Source organism: Balaenoptera musculus, chromosome 3, assembly GCF_009873245.2.
Source record: "Balaenoptera musculus isolate JJ_BM4_2016_0621 chromosome 3, mBalMus1.pri.v3, whole genome shotgun sequence".
Classification (NCBI taxonomy): domain Eukaryota; kingdom Metazoa; phylum Chordata; class Mammalia; order Artiodactyla; family Balaenopteridae; genus Balaenoptera; species Balaenoptera musculus.
Genome location: NC_045787.1, coordinates 64,112,952 through 64,126,222, shown reverse-complemented (window position 1 = coordinate 64,126,222; position 13,271 = coordinate 64,112,952). Strand labels below are relative to the sequence as shown.

The window sequence follows — 13,271 nt, the reverse complement described above, 5'->3', positions numbered from 1 at the left end:
CAAACTGACAGACTACTATCATCTCAGAATCTGTTCAAAAAGGATAACTAGTATTTCCAGACGAGTACATCATCCAGATGACACACTATTACAGTTTTTTTTTTTAATAGTAATCTTTTTTATTTATTTATTTATTTTTATATTTACTTTTGGCTGTGTTGGGTCTTCGTTTCTGTGTGAGGGCTTTCTCCAGTTGTGGCGAGCAGGGGCCACTCTTCATCGCGGTGCGCGGGCCTCTCACTACCGCGGCCTCTCTTGCTGCGGAGCACAGGCTCCAGATGCGCAGGCTCAGCAACCGTGGCTCACGGGCCCAGCCGCTCTGCGGCATGTGGAATCCTCCCAGACCAGGGCTCGAACCCGTGTCCCCTGCATTAGCAGGCAGATTCTCAACCACTGCGCCACCAGGGAAGCCCCAATTTTTTTTTTAACCCTAGAAATGACATGGCTTGAGAAATGACTTGCTGAGAAATCTGTGTTTACATTAGGGAGAGTCGGGGGTGGGAGGTGGAAATCCCTTGCAGAAGTTGAAAAGATGTTAAGTGGTAAATACCAAAATGCCCAATAAGCATGTAAGCAGGCTCTCATCCCAGCAAGAATATGTGCAGCTCAGCATTTTAAAATTTACTTTTAGCTTTTCCAGCAGTTTGAATTAACCCTTTCTCTACTTCTGTTCCCTTCGTGAGAGTACAGCCCTTAACCTAGAGACTCACAGGGCTGTCGCGGTCCTCTGCTATTCGCCAGCAGATAATCCCCTCATCCTAACCACTTCCCCAAAGTAGGCCGCCTCTCCAAATGCCTCCTAGACTTCCTTGCTATCCAGATTCTCGGGGCAAGGCCCGGGCAATGTTAGGAAGTAAGTCCATCTTGCAGGAGCTATGCACAGAATTGGAAAAGACCTACTGGGAGACCAAAGCAATACAAATCAATGCCACTCGAAGGGTACATCCAGACCAGAACTTCTTCAGGAGCATGTGCATCAGAATCACCCCAGAGGGGCTGTTCCAGCAGGTGGCCCCAGCGTCTGTAATTGTAAAAGATCCTCAAGTGACTCTAAAGTGCATCCCCCACTGACAGACACTAATCTAGATGCTCTAAAGAGTCAATTACGTTTTTCTCTTAGTTTTAAGACCCTAGCAAGTTAAAATGAAAAACAAAACAGGCAACCCCAAACCGAAAATTCTATGGTTCATCTTAATATCTTGCTGACTATTAAACTTATTGACAGCCTAGGTGAATGACAGCCAAATATAAGAAAGGTGACCATTTAATGAATATTTGCATAATACTTTACCATATTTTCTCATACACTAAGGCTCTCATGTGCTTCACACAGCAACCCTGTGAGGTAGCTTGTTATTCTCAAATTAAAGATGAAGAGAATGAGTCTCAGAGACATGAGAGAACGACCTGGAAGTGCCCTGATGATGTCAGTATTTCTATTACCGAGTTAGATTCCTTTTTTGCTATTTATAGTGATTTGTGTCTTTGCAGTGTTTCTTCTAAACATAGAGTACATCAGTTGCTGCAGACATTTGCTTCCAAGGGAAAAAAAATCCACGTCAAAATCTCGGTGATCTGAAATCTCACACCATACTGGTCCCGTTAAAACCAGGGCCGGCCACATAAACTCTCAGAGTTCTTCTAAGCTCTTTGGCTCAATAGATGAATCTGAAGAACAAGAACAAAACAAAAGCCAAGAAAATAAAAGAAGGTTAACTGAGCAGTAAAGACTTGTTTCAAGAATATCAATTCTAAAATAAAACCACTCAGCTCTGTGGTTGGGTGAGTGTTATTATAGCAAAGTCAAAAGCTTCCTAAATGAGTGGGTGCTGATTGGTTGGAAAACAAAACAAACAAGTCAGTGCCCAGTCCGTTAAAGATGAAAGCAGACTTAACACATGGTGGTGCCAGCAGGGACGACATATCCAAGTGCAAAAGAGACACCAGGATCTTTGCAACAGTGAAACATGCAGCACAGGCTTCTCTTTTTACCTTGTCTGTCGACATTTCCTTCATCCTGAAAGGCTGCTCTGGCGTAACTCAGAGGCAGATTCAGCCCGACAGCTGGCCCTACCATGCTCAGCCATGACGTGATGTAGTTGACATTCCTGGGAAATAAGTGAAACACAGAAAACTCTGTTTCCATTGTAGTTGTTTGAGTGGTAGAAAATCAGTTACCAACAATCATAGAAATGAGGCTTTCTTCAAAGACGTGTGCTCAGCACCTGGAATCTCAGCATTTCCAAATGCCAGCCCATTGCTTAACAGGGACTCGAGGGCCAAAGAGGCTGAGGATCCATCCCTCACTAAAGCAGCCGAAGGGAAGGTCAAGGCACTGGGGCTCCTGACTTCCCTCGATGATTCCAAGTTGATGCAATTGACAACATTAGCTAAGGTAGCAGAGTGCAGTTAAGTGCATGGCTTGGAGGCAAAAGTGCCTGGGTTCAAATGCCAGTTCCACTGCTTAACTCGACGTGTGACCTGAGCGGAGTCATTTAGCCCCTTTGTGCTTTAGCTTCCTCCTCTGCAAACTGGGCAAAATAATGGTCCTTAGCTCGGAGGGGTGTTACAGGAATCCAGTGGTTTACTATATCCGAAATACTTAGAACAGTGCCTAGCACACAGTAAAAAAAAAAAAATCAATAAATGTTAGCCATTATTATTATTACAAAGAATATTTCTTTTTTAGCTTAGCTTTTAGAATCACATAAAAAGATTTACACTTTTAAAATAAGAGTGAAAGCCAATGTAGCTTGATGGTGTTTCTTACCTATTGAATTTCTGAGAATTTTTTAACACAGGAGTCATGAATTCATTCGTCTTGCAGGGATGAAGTACAAAAAAGGGTTGTCCAAGTATCGGATGCTCCTGTAAGAATCAGAGTTGGCCCAGGATTGCCAGCTTAAGTTACTTTGAAAAAGTTAAAATCCATAATCTGGTTTACTCCTTTAAGATAAAGGTTTGTTTTAAATTTCAAGTTATAAAATTAAGATACAGATTGATTCCTTTTTTGAAATATAATTCATAACCCAAACATGAGAAAAAGTTGGTGAGAAGAAACTATTTATTGATAAAGGACAGGCACTCAATACAAGCTGCAGATACATTTATCAGTTCCCTCTAACTGTTCTTTAGCTAGTGTTTCCTTTGGCCTATAATTATTCTTCAGTTTTAACTCAAGGATATCCATGAAGTCCAGGAGGCTGACCATCTGAACAATGCATTTCATTCCTCTCTTTGTCAATGGTAAGGGGACCAAAATCATTCACATATTTTCTTACATAAATTTTGTCAACATATTAATTGCTTCAGGCCTAACTGCATCCAGTGCCAGTGGGCACATGTCCAGTGAGTAGACGGGATAGGGAGTGGGGTGGAAGAGGGGAACGGCTGGCACTATTTAAATTGCACTGCTTCTGTCTGTCTCTCCCTGAGTTTCTCTGTTTATCTATGTCTCTCCTTCTGTCTCCCCCAAGCTTACGGGGCTGTTTCCGTAAGTTCAAAGTCCGTAAGACGGAACTCCACTGCCTTTATGAGAGAGTGACTGGATATAAGATACAGGTCAGACTGCTGCCAAGTTAGGGATGTGGACAGCATTTGGCAAGCATTGGGGAGCCCTAGAAGGTTTCTATATAGTGAGTGATCTATGCATAAATTCTACCAATGCAAAACCAATTATTGTTGATAAATTTATCAATTGCTTACATTGTGCATTAGCCATTATGCCAGAGATTGCAAACCCAAATACTGCTATGATCTGAATGTTTGTGTTCCCACAAATTCATACACTGAAATCCTAATGCCCAGTGTGATGGTATTAGGAGGTAGGGCCTTTGGGAAGAGCTTAGGTCATGAGGGTGGAGCCCTCATGATGAGATTAATGCCTTTATAAAAGAGGCTCCAGAGGGCTAGCTTGCCCCTTTCTGCCATGTGAGGACACAGAGAGAAGTATGCAACCTGGAAAAGGGCCCTCACGAGAGAGGGCTGGAGACCTAAACCTGGTCTCAGACTTCCAGCCTCCAGAACTGTGAAAAATAACTTTCTGTTGTATATCATCTACCCAATCTGTGGTATTTTGCTATAGCCGCCCAAAGAGACCAAGACAACTACCTATGAAGACCAGGCACGTGACCCGAAGGGGTGAGGCCAATTAACTACACCAGCAGGTGACGAGGACTGTGGGGACCTGGAGAGCCCAGCCGAGGCTGTTTTTGCCACTCTGCTTCAGCCAGCTGCACCACGTGGGGTGCAGGCTTGGTGTGCGAGGTCTCCCCATTTGTCAAAATAACCTAGAAATCCAGATTTTTATGCAAAACCCCCTAAATTTAAAAATGGGCACAATTTTTTAAAAACATGGTGCGGGCCAAATAAAACAAGCCTGTAGGCTGGATCTCGTCTAGGGGCTGACTAGCTTCTTCTCCTGGCTTCTTCTCTTCTCAGCCAGTCCAAGGAGAAGCTGAACTCAGAGCTGTCCATGGGAAGAATTATATCCTGCTGCCTCCACTGTCCAACCCTAAAACATTCATGGCTGTGCACAAGTGAACACACCCAACCATAGGAAATGGGAGGAATAGTTCCATTTGCATGGGTGACATCAGGCGTGGAGATACATGTGTTTGTGAGTGCACGTGTGCGTGTGTGGCGAGGGCTGAGCTATCCGCTGGGAGTAGGTTGGAATATGTCTCCCTGAGTGCCATCTCCAGATGTCTCTGCCCAGGGTCCTGATTCTCACACAGAGCGTGAGCTCCCATCTCCTGCTCTCTCCCTACCCCTCATTTCTGTCCCTAACCAGACGCTGGGGTCACAGCCCCAGATGTGTTATGCTTATCGCAAGTCCTCCTGTCCAACTTGATTCTGGCTCCCCTTACCTGCCTTAAACTAATATTTATTAATTCATCACATATCTAGTGATCATCTCTTATGTGTCTTCCAGGAATAGTTCTGGATCTAGTTACAGAGATCACTATCTCTAAGATAAACCAAGTCCCTGATCCCATGGAACTTACATTCCAGTGCAGGAGACAGCCAATAAACACATAGAACAAATAAGTAAACAGGATAATCTAGATAATAGTAAGTGCTATGAATAAAACAAAACAGGGTAATGTGATTTTGGAGGGACTGTGGTAATAATTTAGATTTGGTGAAAGGGAAGGCCTTACTGAAGAGGTGATCTTTAAACAGAGATCAGAATGGCAAGAAAAACCCAACTGTGCAGAGAAACTTGATGGATACAGAAGACCATAAAGGGAAATGAGTATGGGAAATGTACAGAGGAAATGCGAAAGAATTTTAGAATCATCCTGGACTAAAATAATTATTGTTTATAGAGCTGAGATTTAAAAGGTTAAATTTAGTCTAAATTCTTTTTGGATTACTTGTGTAGTAAACATTGGAAGGAATGAAGAGCAGTAACCAAATCTGTGAAGACATGTTACCTTCTTTAATAAAATGAAACCTATGAAAAACTGAAACCATTTCCACTAAGATCAGGAACAAGACAAGGTTGCCCACTCTCACCACTATTATTCAACATAGTTTTGGAAGTGTTAGCCACAGCAATCAGAGAAGACAAAGAAATAAAAGGAATCCAAATCGGAAAAGAAGAAGTAAAGCTGTCACTATTTGCAGATGACATGATACTATACATAGAGAATCCTAAAGATGCTACCAGAAAACTCCTAGAGCTAATCAATGAATTTGGTAAAGTAGCAGGATACAAAATTAATGCACAGAAATCGCTTGCATTTCTATACACTAATGACGAAAAATCTGAAAGTGAAATTAAGAAAACACTCCCGTTTACCATTGCAACAAAAAGAATAAGATATCTAGGAATAAACCTACCTAAGGAGACAAAAGACCTGTATGCAGAAAATTATAAGACACTGATGAAAGAAATTAAAGACGATACAAATAGATGGAGAGATATACCATGTTCCTGGATTGGAAGAATCAACATTGTGAAAATGACTCTACTACCCAAAGCAATCTACAGATTCAATGCAATCCCTATCAAACTACCACTGGCATTTTTCACAGAACTAGAACAAAAAATTTCACAATTTGTATGGAAACACAAAAGACCCCGAATAGCCAAAGCAATCTTGAGAACGAAAAATGGAGCTGGGGGAATCAGGCTCCCTGACTTCAGACTATATTACAAAGCTACAGTAATCAAGACAGTTTGGTACTGGCACAAAAACAGAAATATAGATCAATGGAACAGGATAGAAAGCCCAGAGATAAACACACACACATATGGTCACCTTATCTTTGATAAAGGAGGCAAGCATATACAGTGGAGAAAAGACAGCCTCTTCAGTAAGTGGTGCTGGGAAAATTGGACAGCTACATGTAAAAGTATGAAATTAGAACACTCCCTGACACCATGCACAAAAATAAACTCCAAATGGATTAAAGACCTAAGTGTAAGGCCAGACACTATCAAACTCTTAGAGGAAAACATAGGCAGAACACTCTATGACATACATCACAGCAAGATTCTTTTTGACCCAGCTCCCAGAGAAATGGAAATAAGAACACAAATAAACAAATGGGACCTAATGAAACTTAAAAGCTTTTGCACAGCAAAGGAAACCATAAACAAGACCAAAAGACAACCATCAGAATGGGAGAAAATATTTGCAAATGAAGCAACTGACAAAGGATTAATCTCCAAGATTTACAAGCAGCTCATGCAGCTCAATAACAAAAAAACGAACAACCCAATCCAAAAATGGGCAGAAGACCTAAATAGACATTTCTCCAAAGAAGATATACAGATGGCCTACAGACACATGAAAGAATGCTCAACATCATTAATCATTAGAGAAATGCAAATCAAAACTACAATGAGATATCATCTCACACCGGTCAGAATGGCCATCATCAAAAAATCTAGAAACAATAAATGCTGGAGAGGGTGTGGAGGAAAGGGAACACTCTTGCACTGTTGGTGGGAATGTAAATTGATACAGCCACTATGGAGAACAGTATGGAGGTTCCTTAAAAAACTACAAATAGAACTACCATACGACCCAGCAATCCCACTACTGGGTATATACCCTGAGAAAACCATAGGTCAAAAAGTGTCATGTACCACAATGTTCATTGCAGCTCTATTTACAATAGTCAGGACCTGGAAGCAACCTAAATGTCCATCGACAGATGAATGGATAAAGAAGATGTGGCACATATATACAATGGAATATTACTCAGCCATAAAAAGAAATGAAATGGAGGTATTTGTAATGAGGTGGATGGAGTTAGAGTCTGTCATACAGAGTGAAGTAAGTCAGAAAGAGAAAAACAAATACAGTATGCTAACACATATATACGGAATCTAAGGGAAAAAAAAAAAAAAGGCCATGAAGAACCTAGTGGCAAGACGGGAATAAAGACACAGACCTACTAGAGAATGGACTTGAGGATATGGGGAGGGGGTGGGGTGAGATGGGACAGGGTAAGAGAGTGTCATGGACATATATACACTACCAAATGTAAAATAGATAGCTAGTGGGAAGCAGCCGCATAGCACAGGGAGATCAGCTCGGTGCTTTGTGACCACCTAGAGGGGTGGGATGGGGAGGGTGGGAGGGAGGGAGATGCAAGAGGGAAGAGTAATGGGAACCTATTGTATATGTATAACTGATTCACTTTGTTATAAAGCAGAAGCTAACACACTATTGTAAGGCAATTATACTTCAATAAAGATGTTTAAAGAAAAAAAAAAAAAATTCCAAACTAAAAAAAAAAAAAAAAAAATGAAACCTAGACCTCCAAGGACAGCATTACATGGAACACTCATAAAGGGGAGAGTCAGCTCAGCCATGCCTCCACTCCTCCAGGACTCACTCTTCCCTTGGCAGCCCTTGTTTCCCATGGCCACTCTCATGCTCATGGGGAAACTCCTCCAACTTTAAACACTTGAGCCCAAGTTTCCTGTAGCTGAGGTGGAATGGACTAGTCAAACAAGACTCTACCAAAAGCCTGGGAATACTGAAAGGGTAACAGAACACTAAGCAACAGGGCTCTAAAAGATCCAGAGTGTTACAATACTGGGGCTCCCAGGCCCATTTGAGTCATGGGGGACACTGGCAGAGATCTTGGCTGGGCTTTCCCTTTCTGGCCTGCATGGTTGATGGAAGCACTCACAACAACTATGCAAGAGTGTCCTCCAAGAATCTTAACCCCTAATAATTCAGTCTCCTTGAGGAGATGGTAACTCTCATGAGGAATGCTTCATCATATAGACAAGACCTTGCCTCTTCCTTACAGGTCTGTGGCCTAACATTTACAAGACCTCACAAGAATAACCACATCAGAGTATAACATACATCTGAGAGTTACAGACACACTTAAAGTTCAGGGGTCCATTTTCTAAGCAGATGTCGGCCCATGTCACATTGTAGCTCTGCTTATTTGATGCTCCTTAGTAAAGACTTGGACTTCATGGCTACAAGTCATCTTTTGCTCACTCCATATAGCAAGTAGATAAGAGCAGGCTTGGGATCTGTAGTTAAGACTTAAGTTCTGCTCCACTACTTAGTAGCTGTGAGCTTTGAGGCAAACCACTTAATCATTTCATGTCTCTGTTTCCTCATCTGGTAACTGGGACTAATGATAGTATCTACCTCATAGATTGACTGTGATACTTCAATGAAAAAATGCCAGAAAACTGTTCAAAATAGTGCCTGACATATATAATAAGCACTTAGTTGGCTATTATTATTAAACCCATTGTTATCTAAACAGACAAGGATAATAGCACCCAGACATCCAGAATATGGTCTTATAATACCCTATAACAAAGTCCAATTTCAATATGTAAAAACAAAAAACTCCTATAGAGTTATGCAGCACAGGAAAAATATCACTGACCAGTGTCTAAATGTTTACGAATATTTGACAACTGATTATAACCAAGGGCAAGAAAACTCTAAATTAGTAAAAAGTCTATATACAATATATATGGCAATTAGAATTATCAATATATTGGTATTCAGGACAAATTAATGGAAAATAATTTAAAGAATTTAAATTAAAATACAAATTCAGGCACTTCAAAAACCCTTCAGTAATCTACAGCATTTTAATATTCATTTTTCCTCAAACAAAATAAAAAGTTATATTAGCATTTAAGGTTATATTCTAATAAAATGCAAGGTAATGCTTATGTGAAACACTTTTTTAAATACTAGGGGCTTTCATGCCTTAGAAGAGCTTTTAGATCAGCTTGGACAGTTCTTTAATACAGGTTTGGCAACATTAAAAAAAATTCTTTGTCTTTTATTATGTTAAGAACTTATATTTATATAATTAGATAGAATATATTTAAATCAACGACTGCCTTTAAAAACAAATGTTTAAATTGTATTTTAAACATAAAAATTATATTGTTTTGGTAAGATGCTTCGGTTTAAAAAAGCCAAGCTATGAGATGTTGATCTCCTTATAATAGGAATTATAATAAGGGACATTTGTGTAATCTCTTGAGAAAAGTTTTGTAAATAAATAACAATAGGAGTAGACTTCTAGTTATAGCAGAATGATATAGAGGTCAACAAATTTCCTTGAAAAACAAGTATAAAACTGAACAAAATTGTCAAAAAAAAACCCACTTCTGGGATGTGGAAATCAACCAAAGGCAAATAAAAAATTTGATACGTGTTTATTAACTCATGAAAAGCTGCTAGAACCTCAAGTCAGACACAGAGAGAGTCTTCAGCCTTCTTGCCTAGAAATACTCTCATACTCTCCCCCACCTCCACCTGGCTCCTCAACAGGGAAGTTTTACGGGAGTGGAGCTGGCCACGAGAATCAGCAGCTGTGCTGCTAGCAGGGCTGACTTGATTTCCAACAGTCAAAGAAAACTACTGCCCGGTGGCATTAGCAACAAAACCTAATAGGGAGATCTTGGAGGTGAGACAGTTGTAGAAGGGCTAGGTAAGTTCTCCAGGCATCCTGGGCTGATCGGAACTAAGCACATGTTCAGGGGAGGTACAAGAAGGCCTGATGAAAAGTAAAAGCTGATGACAACTTGAACATTAACTGAAATTTGGATGTGCTCCCAACCCACACACACATCCATGAACAAATGAGGAAAGGCTTATAGGCCTGAGGTATATAAGCACAACCTCTGTCCAATCACTGGCTAACCAGCAAGGTATGCAGATAGAGCTGGTGACCCTGTGGAAGTCAGGCAAAAACATGAAAATAAGAATGAAAGACAAAATAGAGACATGAATGGCCACACAGAGTAGGCAAATTCTGCAGGTAAAACCTAGGAAAGCTACTAAAACAAACAAAAACAACAGCAACAATAACAAAGAGACAACCCTCAGGGAAAAATATAGGAATCCAGAATTGCTACAATATATTATCTAAATTGTCTCGTTTTCAACAAAATTTATGAGACAGGCAAAGAAACAGAAAAGATACATACAAAGGGAAAAAAATCTATTAATAAAAACTGACTCTGAGTGGGCCTGGTTATCAGATTTACATAGAATTCAAAGCAGCTATTATAAATATGTTTGAAGAATTAAAGAAAACTATATTTAAAGAGTTAAAAGGGGAAAATTGTGATAATGACTCTGCAAATAGGTAATCTCAATCAAAGAACACAAACTATAAAAAGAACCAAATAAAAATTTGGAGTTGGAAAGTACAATACAGAAATTAAAAATTCACTAGATGGGTTCAACAGTAGATATGAGATGGCAATAAAAAGAATTAATGAGTTTGAAGATATGTTAATAGAAAGTATTCAATCTGAAGGGAAAAAAAAAATGAAGAAAAAAGAACAAAGCCTCAGAGACCTGGTGGGACAATACCAAGCATACCAGCATACCCATAGTAGGAGTCTGAGAAGGAAAGGAGAGAGAAAGGGGCAGGCAAAATGTTTGAAGAAATACTGGCTGAAAAGTTCTAAACTTTGATGAAAAACATTTAAGCTACAGATACAAGCAGCTCAACAAACCCTAAGTAGAAACACAAAAATCCACACCTACACACATCATAGTCAAATGTCCAAAAGCCAAAGACAGGAGAAAATCTTAAAAGTAGCAAGAGAGCAAGAACTCATCACATAAAGAGGAATAAGAATACAATAATGGCTGGCTTCTCATAGCAGCAGAAAGACATATTCAAGTCCTGGGGAAAAAAACCCCTAGAACTGTCAATCAAGAATTCTATATCCAGCAAAACTGTCCTTCAAAAATGAAGGTAATGTAAATACATTCTCAAGGAACAGACTGAGAGAATTCCTTGCTAGTTGACTTGCCTATAAGATATACTAAAGGAAGTCCTTCAGGCAATAATACCAGAGGGTATTATTGAGATACCAGAGGGTAACTCAAATCCACAGGAAAAAATAAAAAGCATCATAAATGGTAAACATAAAAAAAGAGTTAAGTATATTTTCTTCTCTTAATTACTTTAATAGACATAGGATTATGTAAGCAAAAATTATAATACTGTAGTGTTGGGTTTATAACATACATAAATGTAATATACATGACAATAATAGCACAAAGGAAGGGAGGGAATAAAACTATATGGAACAAAGTTACTGTATTTTAGCCAGATTAAGTCAGTTCTAACTTGTCTTCCTGCCATTAGAATGTTAGTAAAGGTATTGTTTTTGAGAGCATTTAGAACTCAAAACATCCTTCTTGTTGTTAAATAAATCCTTTAAGTATGTTATTAATCAAAGTTAGCCTTGTGACTTGAGCCAATACTATTTTTTTCAGTCACATTCAATGAGCTTATCCTGTAAGCCAAGCAATTTGTATTCAGACAAAGTAAGGTAGAGAATTTACAAATAATTTGAGGCATTTGATCAGTGTAGACAATCTGGATAATATTCTTCAAAAGCCTTTTTTCTGCAATGGAAATTTTTTAAGGTTTACACTATCAGGAAGGATTATCTGCATTTTCTACTTTCTCCTTCAGACAGCCAGAATCAGATATAAAAGCATCTTTACTTGGTTTAGGAATTATGTGTTGGAGTTAAAAAAATCTAAAATCCTACACCTTATTTGTTTAACATACCATTTTCAGAAATGGAAGAACATCAAAACTGTCAGGATCTCTTTAGTGACATTTCTTAGATCAATTCAGAAGGTAAATTTGTGTGAAAGTGCTACCATCTGCTGTCAGTACTAATGAACTGATGCAAATCTGCGCTGGGAAAAATGTCAGTGTGTAAATGCAGGCAGCCAATGAACTGTGTTAGGCTTACAACTCAATAAACACTTCTACTGGAACAAAGTTCTGCTAAATGGTTTTCCGTGAAAGTAGAAATGATGGGTCAGATTTCTATCTCTGTAACTCCAGAGGAGTTATAGTGGCACATTCTCTTATGAAATTTAATTTAGCACATTCTCTTATGAAATTTAATTTAGCAATGGTTAAATGTCTCATAAAATAAGTCTGACATGAATACTGTGAATTGGTTTCAGAACTATTAGATATGACTATCATAAGGAAATGATAATACTGCACCTTCATTCTTACATCTAATAAATATGATGAGTTACTTGGTTCATTTCTTAATTTTCTTGGCTCTCCAGGACGGCACAAATATAATTTCACGTGCTAAGCTTTCATCCAGTTTCACATTCCAGACTGATCAAATTTGCCTTCCACTCGGGGCACATTCCTTAGAAATGGAGAAGGGTATCTCCCTCATCCTGCCTCCTCAGGCTAGGAAAGGAAAATGGCCACTGAGCATCTACAGTATCAGGCACTGTACTAAGAGCTTTGCAGGGGTCCCCTTTCCCAATAACTCTTTGAGATAGGCTTTATTATTGCCACTTTGGAGAACAAGTTCCAAGAGATTATGCCTTACAGTCGTCCAAGTGAGCATCCAAAGTGCATGCTCATACACCGTACCTCCTCATCCCACTGACCAGAGCTCGTGTCAAGGATCGTCCCTGGTTTTAATCCTCTCCAGTCCACTTCTTTAAAAATCTATTTTTTCAAATTTCAAATTAATGTATTTTCATAAAAATTATAAGAGCAATACATGGAGAGTTCAGAAAATACAGAAAAGAACAATGAATAAAAACAGAATTATCTAAAACTGCCCAACTCAGATTTATTCCGTTTGGTGAATTCCCTTTCAGATCTTTTATACACATGTTTATAGTTTTCTGTTGCTTTTTATTCACTGAACAGATATTTATCGAGTGCCTACTATGTGCCAGTCCCATCATATGTGTCTTTTGTCAATCAGTTCTTTGTCTTCTGTTTTACTAATTTCT

At 39.2% G+C, this 13,271-nt stretch overlaps 1 protein-coding gene across 3 annotated transcripts in view; it reads right to left on the bottom strand.

Annotated features, from left to right (window-relative positions):
* Positions 1 to 362: 362 nt before the first annotated feature.
* The window catches only part of ATG10 (autophagy related 10), a 231,388-nt gene continuing 218,479 nt past the window's right edge, over positions 363 to 13,271 (bottom strand). For 2 of the 3 annotated variants that reach the window (XM_036849390.1, XM_036849388.1), the window contains 3 exons: positions 2,771 to 2,868; positions 1,993 to 2,108; positions 363 to 1,668 (listed from right to left, as the gene is read on the bottom strand). In XM_036849390.1, the coding sequence (XP_036705285.1) occupies positions 1,631 to 1,668; positions 1,993 to 2,108; positions 2,771 to 2,868 (252 nt within the window). In that variant the 3' untranslated portion in view covers positions 363 to 1,630. The remainder of the gene's footprint in view (positions 1,669 to 1,992; positions 2,109 to 2,770; positions 2,869 to 13,271) is intronic. The other variant, XM_036849389.1, reaches the window with a different exon arrangement.